Raw genomic sequence first — 13,870 nt, 5'->3', positions numbered from 1 at the left:
AAGCTACAGGGAACCAGGCAGAGGGCCTTCTTGGTAGTGGCACCCATCCTGTGGAACGCCCTCCCATCAGAGGTCAAAGAGATAAGCAACTACTTGACATTCAGAAAATACCTGAAGGCAGCCCTGTTTAGGGAAGTTTTTAATCTGTGACATCTTAATGTATTTTAATATTTGTTGGAAGCCGCCCTGAGTAGCTTGGGGGACCTAGCCAGATGGGCGGGGTACAAATAATAAAACAGCAACAACAGCAGCAGCAGCAGCAGCAAATGGATCTTGTGTTACTCAGTAGACCCACAAGTTCAAAATCAAGCTCAACAAGTCATATCCTTATACAGGACATATAAAGTATAAAAATGAGGTGGGGAGCCTTTTTCAACTCAAGGGCTGCATGGCCAAATCCTAAAGTGGGTGAGAATGAATTATGCAGGATGTCCATCTATAAGCTAAGCCACTTGCTAGGTTACTAGCTTACCGTGTTCTTTCTCTGTTTCAGAGGGCTTGGCTGTTGGTGTTGGATTTGGTGCCATTGGGAAGTCAGCATCTGCAACCTTTGAAAGTGCCAGGTAAGTTCACTATGCATAAGTGACATCTTCCTTGTGGTGTTTTGAAGAGTTTGGACTGGTGCTTCCTCAAATTCCTTGGGGAAGAAAACGCAGGAGGCAGTAGTGTTTTTCCAGCTGCTCTCCAAGAAAAACTGACCCCAAACCCCCACCCCCAACGTCACCCTGCAAGTTGCAACAAACAGCTTTCAAGTTGTGGCCCGCCTCGAGTCCTCTGGGGGTCAGTAACTGCTTAAGGAACAAGAAACAGAAAATAGGAATAAATAGACAGTTATCTCAAAGGAGGAGTGTAGAAAGTGTAGCCCCCCCCCCTCCATAAGATTTTCCATAAGTAGCAAGAGTACATTCAGTGTCTCTATTTTCAAATTGTAGAGTCTTTCTTTCAGCTCAACTACAGTCAACTTGAGACATTTTTGTTGTAGTCAGTGTGGGGTTGTGAGGGTAAGAAAAGTGGGGGGAAAGAGAGAGGATAAAATAGAGAAGGGGAAGGGGGGGTGAGGGAGACCGTAAACTTTCCTTCTTTAAAGAGTAAATGATTGGTGCTTTTTTGTCGCGTGGATAGGGGCAAGAGATCAAAGAGCCCAGGGCGTTGCTGGTTGCTGATGATTGGTTGCAGTGTGTTTTGATTGTGTGAAAGGGGAGTGTTGCTGGGTTGTTCGCCATATTGATTTGTAGTCAGGGGATAGATCATTGTCTTGTTGGCCTGTGTATGTGACAAAGGGGGAGCCCCGCAAGAGCGAAGGTGTCTTGCTGTCTTTGTCCCCATGATATTTTCAATTTTTGGATGGTTTTTCTAACAGAGTGGTTTCCCATACAGTTTGGTACCAGGGGTCTATGGATCCTCCTGATAGGGACCTGTGCCTTTTAACTTGTTCATAAATGGTTTAGGTCAGTGTCTCCCAACCTTGGGTCTCCATCTGTTTTCAAACTACAATTTCCACCATCTAGGGATGATGGGAGTTGTAGTCCAAAAGCAGCTGGAGGCCCAAGGTTGGGAAAGTGGTTTAGGGGTAGTCTACTTTGCTGGTTATACCAAATTGTTCAAGGTGATTTTAACATAAAGGGAATGCTGGGATATTCAAAAGGATATCTGCAAACAAGGTGAGCTGTGACAGTAAACAGGCAAATGTGATTCAGTGTAAGCAAGTGCCAAGTACAAAAATATAATAATCCTAATTTCACATAAGCACTAATATCATAACACTGTTACGTGGTGCTATGAATATATGAATATTGTGTGCAGTTCTGTTGACATCACCTCTGAAAGGATGTTGTTGAGCAGGAAAAGGTAAGCCCTTAGCATCCCCAGGAAGCAGAATTCTTATGGCTGTGAGTCTCTTGTCTGTGTCTGCTGGGTATAACGGTCTTTTGGTAATAAGCATATCTTGAAATGCACTTTCTTTCTCGCACAATGCTGGGCTTTAAGCAATCAATAAAAGGAAAACAACAGAGCATAGTCGTGTATGCCAGATGTTGTTGAGGTAATATTGCTTCAGCCTTGCTTATGACTAACCTTAAAAAACGATCCACACTCTAATTTGCTTATTGAAATGAGAGAATTCTCAGAAATCTGTACTGCTGGCATCTTAAGACCAATTGTCATACATGGAAGGGGTTTCCACTATACTTTTTGGACGCATTCATTTTTTAATGTTTTATGTATAAAGGAATGCTACATGAAGTACTAAAAGCGCTACTTTTTTAAAATGTTGTTTTAAAGCATCCCTTGGAGGGAAAGTGGGTAAGAAAGGATTTCCTTCGAACAAAACTGTTTTTCCCCCCCTCCCTAGAATTCTTTGTTGTATCAAAATAATTACAGTTGTTGAACATGGTGCATATAAATAAAGAGTTTGGCCAAACAATTCATGCTGAACATCATAGCTCCTGACATGGATATTTTTATTAGTTGTGGGTTGACCTGTGTTCTCACTTCCAATGTATTTTGTCCTCTGCAAAACTGACTACAGGGACAAGGTGTCTTGGAACTGGGTGTGACAGATGTTAGAGCTGTGTGATGCTGGCGCAGGATGTTGTGTTGCTTGATGAGATGAGCATGTGAGATGTTACAGTTTCACAGCTAGTGCCTTAGGTTTGTTTGATTTCTTCTCACAGATAGGTAGTGGCTTGTCAGCTACAATTTTCATCATCCTTGTTCTTTTGCATAACTTCTCACAGTTGCTAAGTTATTAATGTGTGTGTGTGTGCAGGCTGATCAGAAGACTGATCGCTGAAGAATTGATGCTTTTGAATTATGGTGCTGGAGGAGACTCTTGAGAGTCCCATGGACTGCAAAAAGATCAAACTTATCCATCCTTAAAGAAATGAGCCCTGAGTGCTCACTGGAAGGGCAGATCTTAAAGTTGAGGCTCCAATACTTTGGCCACCTCATGAGAAGAGAAGACATCCTGGAAAAGATGGGAGGGCACAAGGAGAAGGGGACGACAGAGGATGAGATGGTTGGACAGTGTTCTCGAAGCTACTAACATGAGTTTGGCCAAACTGCGGGAGGCAGTGAAGGATAGGCGTGCCTGGCGTGCTCTGGTCCATGGGGTCACGAAGAGTCGGACACGACTGAAAGACTGAACAACAACAACAACGTGCAGGCACTAAAAACATACTTTTGCTAACCTGTTCCTTCAGCTCCAGAAATATGTTACCCCTCCCTACTGACGTGCTTGTGACCATTGGTTCCTTGTTGGGTTGTTTGATTCCAGTTACCCTTTGAAAGCCTTTTGATATGTAGAGTAATGCAGCGTTTAGCAAGTGAATCTTGGCTAGGGAGCAGATATTTACCCGATGCTTCTAGGTAAGAAAGATATTGCTCTGAGTTAAATATAAAAAGGTAGCATTGCATCCCTTGGGCCATATATACATGAAAATCGAGTTGGAACTTCTAGGATGACATCCTGGTTTCCCTGCCAGTGGCCCACGAGGGCACTCTAAAGGAGATTTGCTGTTACACGTTGAGAATCCAGGCTCTGTGTTACCACTTTTTTATTATTGGTCTTCACAACTTTTTCTCTCTCTTTCTCTAACCATCTTTTGGAGCCACGGAGACAGGTTGTTTTCTCCTCGGGAGAACTTTTAAAAACGGCAAACAAGGATCTCTCCAGTTTTAAATAATTACTTTAGGCAAGGTAGACTTCAAAGGAGCCATTACATCGAAAGCCGTTCCGCACTTTCATTCCTGCTGCATTGTTCATTTTGCTGCCATCAAGGCTGTGAGATTGTTCTGGTGATATTTAGAATGGAAAATTAACATGACTTTTACTATCTGTTCTTAATTGGCATCTGTTATCCCGAGGCACAAACATCTCCTTCGCTGTTCATATCTGCTGATTAGGTTAATTTGTGAATGAGCAAGAGAGCAAAATGTGGGGACGTAATTTGTTCCTTGTTGATTAATTTGTTTCAGAAATGTAAATGCAGCCTCTTCTATCATCTGACGTAGCTCATAAAAAGTCATAGCAAAAAGCCCACTAAATTTCCAATCCAACTGCAAGGGGTAAATTCTCAAAACAATGCATTACAAACAGCAGACTCACATTCAGCTCCTCAGTTTTGCTCATAAAGTGTCTCTATGAATGAGCCTTACACTTTTTCTGGAAACTCAGCAAAGAGGGACATAACCAGACTTCCTATGGAAAGTCATACCAAAGCCTTGAGGACACTTAAGTAAAAGCTCTGACTCTTTCCAGGCATTCTAGCTTTCAAGTCAAACACTTAATCTCACATATTCAAACATGCAAACATATTGAGAAAGAGATTTGCTTACTCAAGCTCTGGGAGGAAGACCTTTCATCGCCTACAGACAGCCACCCAATCTTAAACAACTCCTCACCCACAATAATACAACAACAGGACTTAACATGGACACTGGTACCAGAGCCTGCAATAAACCCAGATGCCAACTTTGCTGCCACATACACCCGGACAACACCATTACTGGCCCCAACAACATCAAACATACCATCTCAGGACTATTTAATTGCTCATCTTCTAACATTGTGTAAACTTAGTTGGTCTCTAAGGTGCTACTGGAAGGATTTTTTTTTAAAAAAAATTGTTTTGACTATGGCAGACCAACACGGCTACCTACCAGTAACTGGGCAATGAGAAATAGCCTTGGAATCTGCAGGTTTCTGGGGTGTTAGGTAACCTTTTGATTGTTTTTAGGGCTCTTGTGCCCTTAACAGCTACACAATGACCAAAAAACCAGCACCTGAAGGGAACTTTTTTCACACAATCTTCCCCTGCCAAGAACGTTCTCACCTGGCAAGCAGAACTCCAGGAAGTGGTTTGTGAATGACACATAAGGCCCCATCAATCAGCCCTGCGCAAATCCAGCTTCTGATGCCAATCAAAACTGGGTGTCCCTGAGCTCAGTCCAGGGGTGAGAGATCGTGCGTGTGGGCTCTGTGCTAAAATTCAATATTTCAGTGTGCCTTTTTTGGTGCAATTGTCTTGCTTCAGGTGACAGGCAGGCAGAGCAGGGGAAAGTACCAGAATCGCAGTCTGACATTCAAACACAGGGGCAGCATGAGAAGCAAGGTCTAAAGCAGGCATAGGCAAACTCCGGCCCTCCAGTTGTTTGGGACTACAATTCCCATCATCCCTGACCACTGGTCCTGTTAGCTAGGCATGATGGGAATTGTAGTCCCAAACATCTGGAGGGCCGGAGTCTGCCTATGCCTGGTCTAAAGGCAGTCCAAACCTAGGGGGCTTCAGTGACTGGGCAGGAGTGCACAGATCAGGAAATGGCTGCCAAGAGGTTATTCCAACTCTCTGTGCCTAGAACATATTTGATATATTTCCTTATGAGTATCATATTTCTCCTGAGGAGTCATTGTTTCTCTGCTGAGCAGTTTGGCAGCCAACTGAAACTGCACCTTAAAGCAGGCATGGCCAAACTTGGCCCTCCAGCTGTTTTGGGACTACAATTCCCTGGTCCTGTTAGCTAGGGATGATGGGAGTTGTAGTCCCAAAACAGCTGGAGGGCCAAGTTTGGCCATGCCTGCCTTAAAACATCTGTGCTTCCTAAGGCTTGGAAACTATTCAGCACCCACCTCCAATTCCACGAAGAGGCTATCCATGTCTTGAGGTGGAGGTTGGTTTGCCATGTCCTCTGAGGGCCACGGATCCCGCAGATCTGCCTTATGGCTCCTTGACACTGGCTGCTGCTCAGTAGTGTTTGGTTCAGGGAGCTCCAGGTCACCCTCCGAAGACGATTCCTTCAGCAGGAGAAGACAGTGATAGAACTCTGGGGATCAGCATATATATATATATATATCCCATGGCAGCCTCGAGACCAGTTTTGCAGGCGACTCAAATGAAACACTAGTTAATTTTGCAGGAAGCCCACTTCCACATGCTCCGCTTCTCAGTCTTCTAGTGCTCAATATTTTAGTGCCAAAGATTTGCTGCAAATGAGTCCTGTTTGGAGAGGAGGAGGAGGAGGGCTATCTCCTGGGACTGAAGAGGGTTAATGTACCATTCCTTTCCTAGTACAAGCTCCACAGAGCTGCTTCCCCAAGGATTGAAACCTCCAAAGCAGATGCTTCTGATGGTTAAAAAATAAATAAAAATAAATCTGCCCCTCGACTTTGAGAACTAGAGTACGTGCAACTTCCCAACCCAGTCTGAGTGCTCCACGGAGTCAGAATTAGCAAGGCAAGTGATTTGCCCAGTGGTTACCCCCTCCCCCCGGGGGGGGGGGCGCAAGGCTATGCAGTACCGGCCCAATCCCCCCACCCATTTTTTTAAAAATGTGACGTTTGCTGTAACAACTTCATGGTGAGTACCAGAACATTTTTTTCTTAAAAATACAAAACAACAAACATTGGATTTGCCCTCGATCCTTGAATAGATGGGTGGCTAAAGTAGAGCTTGGAAATAGGAGACAAGCAGCCTGCCAACTTGGAGTCAAATGTCTTTCTGGGTTAGCATATAGGGAAATGTTGTATGCCTTAAAGATGTATTGGTTTATTACAATTCTCAGTAGCATACTGCAGTGCAGGAAAGGAGGGCTAGAGGGTTCACCATTTCTCCATACACCCCTATGAAAAATCACTCCAAGCGACTTGGAGTCTTGCCCATGGTGGGGCTGCTGTTATACCTTTATTGGATAAGATAGAGCAAGATAGACTGGAAGCAGCCGTCCAGTTTAAAGGGCAAGTGAAGTCACTAGCTGAATATCCAATTCATTGGGAATTTTTAAGCAGAGGTTGGATAACAATCTGTCATGGATGCTTTAGTTGAGATTCCTGCATTTCAGGGGGTTGGAATAGATGGCCCATTGGGGTTTCTTCCAACTCTACAATTCTATGATTCACATCATCTGTGTGTTTGTTTGTGTGTGCGCATGCATGCACACACAAATTGAAAGCCAGTGTTGGACTAGGACCTGGAAGGCCAGAGTTCAAATTCCCACTTTACCATTACTCTCTCCGGGTGACCTTGGGCTAGTCACTGCCTCTTAGCTTAACCTACCTCACAAGGCTGTTCTGGGGATTAAATGAGGAGGTGAGGAGGACAAGAGCCATACTGTATATGCTCCTGGGGGTGGAATCAACAGAATGGATGCATGCATGCATGCATGCATGAATGAATAAATGCAACATTTCTTCACAGACTTCACAGCTAAAAGCCTGCCATTATAACAATTTATTAACAGATCTTATCAGTTCCTTGCCTAACATTAGTGGAAGGATCAAGGATTAACCTTAATTTCAGAGAGGTTTTGTCACTTGGGGATTGCCTTAAATAGATGGTTGGGGGGAGTGGGGGGGAGATGCTGTCAGACTGTCACTTGTGAGCAGATACACTTCTTCAGTGTATCTGAAGAAGTGTGCATGCACACGAAAGCTCATACCAAGAAGAAACTCAGTTGGTCTCTAAGGTGCTACTGGAAAGAATTTTTGATTTTACTTGTGAGCAGGGCTTTTCTGCCAAGCCCCCAATATGATAATGACCTCCAGCAGCTCTGTGATTCATGGCTGGCTTCACGAGCCCAGTCAAGAGCAGGTCCAACTGATGGCAAGCGTTGACGTGCATTATCTGTAGGGCTGGTAAAGGTAAAGGGACCCCTGACCATTAGGTCCAGTCGCGAACGACTCTGGGGTTGCAGCGCTCATCTCGCTTAACTGGCTTCCAGGTCATGTGGCCAGTATGACTAAGCCGCTTCTGGCGAACCAGAGCAGCGCACGGAAATGCCGTTTACCTTCCTGCCGGAGCGGTACCTATTTATCTACTTGCACTTTGACGTGTTTTTGAACTGCTAGGTTGGCAGGAGCAGGGACCGAGGAATGGGAGCTCACCCCGTCACGGGGATTCGAACCGCTGACCTTCTGATCGGCAAGCCCTAGGCTCTGTGGTTTAACCCACAGTGCCACCCGAGTCCCTTCGTAGGGCTGATACTTGTTCATTTTAAAGCCAAATTGGGTAGGTGGAGTAAAATACATATCAATTTCTTCTTTTTCTCTTCTTCAGCTGCATTTGCATTTGAATACAAGAAAAGCACTCACCCCTCCACCGCTTAAGCTGCGCTTAAACTTTTTCCCCTCCTAGTGTGATACTTCATCTTAATCTAACATTCATTGGTTCTGAAATGAGTTGAGATAGGGAGAATGGAAGAACCTGGTCTTGTAGTAAAAAACAATTTAAGGGGAGCTTGGTTAATAAATACGTACCCTGGAAAGCTGACTTTTGCTTTAATAGCTCCCGTAAGGTGCATTTACGGCATTGATCCGAAAAGCAGGGGGAAAAAATGGGTTTCTCTGAGACAGCAGCATATAATTCTGGAAATGGAGGGGAGCCCTATTTGATTGTCCGTGCAAAGTGCTGAACAGTCTGTAGGATATTCATCCCTTGTTATCAACCCTTTTTGTATTAATTTTTTTTTATTGAAAAGGGGTTTCGGTTGCAAAGAAATAAAGTGATGCAGAGAAAAAGAGAAAAAGAAAAGAAAAAAGGCACAAAAACGTGTAGGAAGAAACAATATATGAATATGTACAATATACGAAAAACACCCTAAACCAGGCATAGGCAAACTCCAGATGTTTTGGGACTACAATTCCCATCACCCCTGACCACTGGTCCTGCTAGCTAGGGATCATGGAAGTTGTAGGCCAAAAGCATATGGAGGGCCGAGTTTGCCTATGCCTGCCCTAAACCATACATCCCTTATATAAATTTGATATTATATCTCTCCAGATGGTGCTGGACTTCATCTCCCTTTAGCCCCAGCTTGCATAGCCAGTGGTCAGGCATGCTGGGAGTTGCATTCCAGCAATATCTGGAGGGCCACACAGGTTCCCCATAAGTGCTTTAGGAGCATCGGGGCTAGAAGACATTGCTGTTCTGGTTAGCATTCACTCCCCTTTCCTTTGCAGGTTCTGCTGTCCCTACTCTTTCCTGCTAGTCAGCTTCCTTATGCAGTGAGATCAAGGAAGGAGTAGACCTCAGCATTCATTCATTCATTCATTACATGGCATCAGAACAAGAGAAAAGGCTGGGGGGAAACAGCAGAGTTCTTTAAGTTTTCCCGAAGAGAAGTACAAAAGAGTGAATGGCAAGTGTTCAGCATATTCCTCTTCTCACCCCCTAGTTTCTCAGGGCAAGTCCAGTTCTCTTGTCCATTTCATTTCATTATAGTTGTGTCCCTCGCTGTCCCAGTGTGAATCTTTACACGTTTCCTATATGTATACACCTCCTCTGCCTAGAATTGCAGACTCATGTGGATAGCACAGTTGGTCAGTGAGTGGTGCTGATAATGCCAAGGCTGCAGGTTCGATCCCCGTGTGGGACAGCTGCGTATTCCTGCATTGCATACGATTTTATGATCTTAATGTTGCTTGTCTGAAGGGGCAAGGCACTGCATCTCTCTCTTGCCCAGTCCTAGCCATGTGGATGTCGGAAACTGGGAACAGACGTCTACACAACTTCCCTTCCCCAGGCCCAGAACCATGCACAACCAGAGTTCTGGGATTCAGGCTTGCTTGTGACACATGAGAATCTATGTGCAAAGGCTTCTCCACACTAACAAAAAGAAGCGAGGGCCCATAGCCCCTTCTGCACTCTTTGCCCCTTCATGCGATCAACACACGGAGGGAGCTTAACAAAGTTATGTTGAATATGTGAAATCGTACCCATATGCACCTCAGCAGATCTGAATGTTGGCTGGAGGGGGGGGGGGGAGTGGGAATGAACTTGACATGAGAATTAACAACTGTTAGAATGAGAGAAAGAGAGAAACCATCTTGTCTGTGAGTCTTGGAAGACCTGCACCCTTTCTTGGAGGCCATTTTCCACTTGGCCTGGGAAGACTGACTCCAGCTACAATAGCTGAGGCTGCTGGACAGGCTTTTGGGCTGGGGTGTTTTTTGAGGTTTTTTTTATTTTTGTGGGTGGGTGTAGTGGCTTTCTTTGTATCTTGTATTTTGTATCTTGCTGCGGTTGATGTGGAAATTGTTCTGTTTGGTTGTGTATTTTTAATATTTTATTTATTGTTTATGACTGCCTTTGTTACGTTGCAGTTACACATTTTTTCCCCCATGTTGAGCATGGTTTGAACTGTGGAAAGGCAGCATACAAATAAAATTATGTATGTATGGCTAAATTAATCCTGGAAATATTTGTACCTGCATGTGGTTATAACAAAAGCCAAGCATTCACATTTAAGTGCATTTTTGACTTGTTTGTGGGAGGTGATACAGGCTGCATCATGTTAGCTTCTAGTAGCAAATAGCATGCCGGACTGCCTATATGTACTCTTGCTTTAGATGTAGAGGAGAGGTAAAACCAAGGGAGTTAAGTATTCCCATCACCTCACCTAGGAAGTATCCTTTGAAGTCTAGAAATGGTGGAGCTGCCCCCTTGTGGTTTACTTTAAGGAAACAGTAATGAGCTTTCATTCTACATCTAGTTTTGTTCCTGCTCTGTTTTAGTAAGATTGCCACTTGCTGCTTGGTTGTGTGGTCAAGCAGGAGGAAGCTGGAGTGCAAAACTCTCCAGGTTCATTCTTCCATAGAGGCATGAAGGACACCTGTCTTATTTTCTTCAAATTCTGAAAAGGCTGCTAGACAAGAAGCTGCAGCTTTGCTTTGGCAGTAGGGAAATGCCGACCAGTTCAAATTGTTAAGAGAGAAGGAGAGTGGGGCAGGAGGGAGAGAAGCACTAAATATTAAAGGTGGGGAAACAGAATCAGAGAGTTATCTGGGCTCACGCTTTTGACGCATGCGCTCTCTTTCGTTCTAGCTCAGAGAATTGACAGGATTCACAAGGTCAGAACTCCTAGATCTCATGTCCCAGTGGTCAGATGTGGCTTTAGAATCTCATAATTTCTCTCTTTCTGTTTTCAAATGCTGCGTTTCCTTTATGTTATAGTCTTGGTAGATCAAGAAGTGGTATTCCAGTAACTTCACCAAGGGGCATTGTGGGGCAGGGAGGTTCAGAGACTCCTTTGCCTCCAATTTAAAGTTGTTGTTTTGTGCTGTTTTGTGTTGTGTTGTGTTGTGTTGTTTTGCTTACCAGGTGGCTGAGACCCCAACCACTCATCATCTGAATTTGTCCAGAGGCACCCATACATGGAAATCAGTGCATACAAGTTTCTGTCACGGGCCTGTGCTCCAAATCCTTTATGTACCTCACAGTGCCCTGGACTCTGACCTCACCAATTTATTTGTAGTGGTTGCTCGGATGTAATTCCTTTACCACCTGGGTAGCTTGCGTCTGAAGGCGATTCCTGCGCAGGAGAGGAAATCGGAAGTATTAGTTAGGGATGAACATCCCAGCAGCTGTTACTGTGGGCAACTGAAAGCTGAAAACAGCACTGCAGCCTCTGGTCTTATATGCCTCTGTGTGAAAGCACGGCAGCACTGTATATTTGTCACTCAAGGGTAGTTGGGAGCACGATGAGGCAAAAATATCTGAAAGCACCTTATGCATAATGGAACTTTTTGCTGCCTAGGAAACGCTTTGTGAGTAATGCTGCCTGCTTGCCACCTCAGGTTTCATTGTTGTGATTTGTATATAACATTGATCCATCTGAATAAATAAACACCAATAAATAATCACTGACTTCTGGCTGGGATCATCTGGGCATCTGGGGCAGTCAAGACATTTACGGTAATTCCCGGAGGTTTAGGTGTGTTAGTGTTTTGCAGAAGAAAGAAACAGCAAAGAGCCTTGTGGCTCCTTAAATACCAAGCTTTGGACTCCCTGTCCAAATCAGAGGGGCGTTTTTTTGGGGGGGGTGGAACCCTTTGAAGACCTTGAAGAGTAGTTCCTTGCTCACAGTTTTGCCTTATCCAATTGTTGAAGAGCATGAATCCGTTCTGTAAACCCTGAGGTTGCCTTCGAAACTGGAAGACTTAAAATGTATTGCTTGAAGCCCAAAGTGTACAAATAGTGTACAGTACTTGTACTCGTCTTCTAATTCACAGAGATGAATGAACCAGCTGCAAAACTAGGCAGAGGTAAAATGCACTTCTTGAATACTAAAAGCTGAGAGTTTGATCATAGAGTAGCACTTTGGGGAGTGTCTGTGTATTTCCTATCCTGCTCTGGTCACACATTCTAATTTCCAGTCAGACCCTTGTCTTGTTCATTTGCTTTGAGCAAAACTCTGTTCTGTCATTTTTACCTATCCAGGGCACTGCTAGGTGTTTGAGGTTCTTTGTCCTCCTGTTCTCCACTCTGCTGCTGGGCCCCAACATTGGTTTTGCACCTCTCGGTTTTGCCAGTGATGGGTACAGTAAGGGAGCTTCTTGCTAGCTCACCTGCCTTTGTCTCCCCCCCCCCCCACTGCGGAGGAAGAAAGCTGCTTGTGGCTTGTGTTGACATGAGCATTTCTGCAACTGATTCCTTTAGCACAGGGCAGTGCCAGGCTGCAGTCTAGGCACTTTGGAGCAGCTTCATGAGCAGTGCTGTAAAGCAGGCACGTCCAACAGGTAGATGGTGATCTACCAGTAGATCACTGGACGTCTTGTGGTAGATCACTGGCTCCCCCCAAAGATGCTCAACAACTTTGGCTCCCCTCCGTCAAACAAGCTCAACTTCTTTGACCTGAACCCCTAAAAATGGGCCTTCCTCCTTCCTAAAAGTAGCTCAACAACTTTGACCTGAACCCCCAAAAATGGGGGTAGATCACTGCCAGTTTTTAACTCTGTGAGTAGATTGCAGTCTCTTGGGAGTTGGCCACCCCTGCTGTAAAGGATTCTTGTCCACTAGCTATTAAATTTTGCAGTTCAGTGTCCACAACCAACTGGAGAAGGGCAGATTCAGCTAGTGAAAGACAGCTGCTAATCCTGAGAGACTGAGCTGCCTAGGAGTAATAGCAAAAGCAATCTGTTAACTAATAGGAACCCAGGAAGAACCCAGTTGGATCAAACCAAAGACCTATCTGGAATAGCATTCTGTTCTAACAGGGACCAACTCCCACAGGGAGTGGCTGATGTTCAGCAGCTAGCATTCAGCCTTCCTTTGATCCTGGATGTAATATTCAGGATCCCAAAAAACACTCCTGCCAGAGTTCTCAGCTCACCTGTAGTATTTTCAGTGTGTTCTTTTAAGACTCGCTCATAAAAAGGTTACAAGGACCCACCTCTGTTTGAGATTATTGTTTTAGAGCTTGTGGGAGTTTGGTCCTGGTTTGAGTGTTGCTTCTCTATAAAGGTTTTGGTGTTCGACGCTTTTATCCGCAGTTGGGCAATACCTTTACTGGAACGATAAAAAAAAAAAAAAGAGTAGCAAGCTTTAGATCTTCATCTGGCAAGAGGTTACACAAAGCACCGAGTGAGAGGGGAGAAAGTATAAAAATTAGTCCTACCTTGTAGCCACTAGGTCAGTTTGTAGGCTCGGTTCTGAGATGGAAATTACAGGCTGAAAAGTACAGGAACCTCTATTTTGGTAGTTCCTTTTTAAGTGTTTTCTTGTCCTTGCTCTTTGTGTCGGATCTTGCCTGATGAAGATTGTTGAAGTACCGTAGCAAACTTTTCACATTTTAGGAACATGAGGGTTTGTCCCAAGAAATGTATGGCTGTATTGTGGATTTTGCGGAGCCCCCCCCCCCCCACACTCCTTTTATGGACTGAAAAGGCTGCTTTTGACATCTTGTATTTCTTTGATGTTTCTTTGCTGCCACCAAGTGTTCACATTTTCCCACTGCGTTATTTCTGTGCTGAATTTCTCCTTTGCTGTTCCCCAGACTAGCTCGATCATTCCTTGTCCTGCTAAGAGGATCACATGCCATTTCATTAGATAATTTTATTCAAAGCTGCTTTTCTTAAGCTCGCAAATAGGGTTTTGATTTG

General features: G+C 44.4%; 1 protein-coding gene across 3 annotated transcripts in view; it reads left to right on the top strand.

Annotated features, from left to right (window-relative positions):
• The window catches only part of SLC39A11 (solute carrier family 39 member 11), a 249,482-nt gene that overhangs the window by 197,727 nt on the left and 37,885 nt on the right, over positions 1 to 13,870 (top strand). For all 3 annotated transcript variants that reach the window (XM_033138929.1, XM_033138928.1, XM_033138927.1), the window contains one exon: positions 494 to 563. In XM_033138929.1, coding sequence (XP_032994820.1) covers positions 494 to 563 — 70 coding nt within the window. The remainder of the gene's footprint in view (positions 1 to 493; positions 564 to 13,870) is intronic.

This window comes from Lacerta agilis, chromosome 2, assembly GCF_009819535.1.
Source record: "Lacerta agilis isolate rLacAgi1 chromosome 2, rLacAgi1.pri, whole genome shotgun sequence".
In the NCBI taxonomy this organism is placed as follows: Eukaryota; Metazoa; Chordata; class Lepidosauria; order Squamata; family Lacertidae; genus Lacerta; species Lacerta agilis.
The sequence above is the reverse complement of the archived record's forward strand: the minus strand, read 5'-3'. Positions and strand labels throughout refer to the sequence as shown.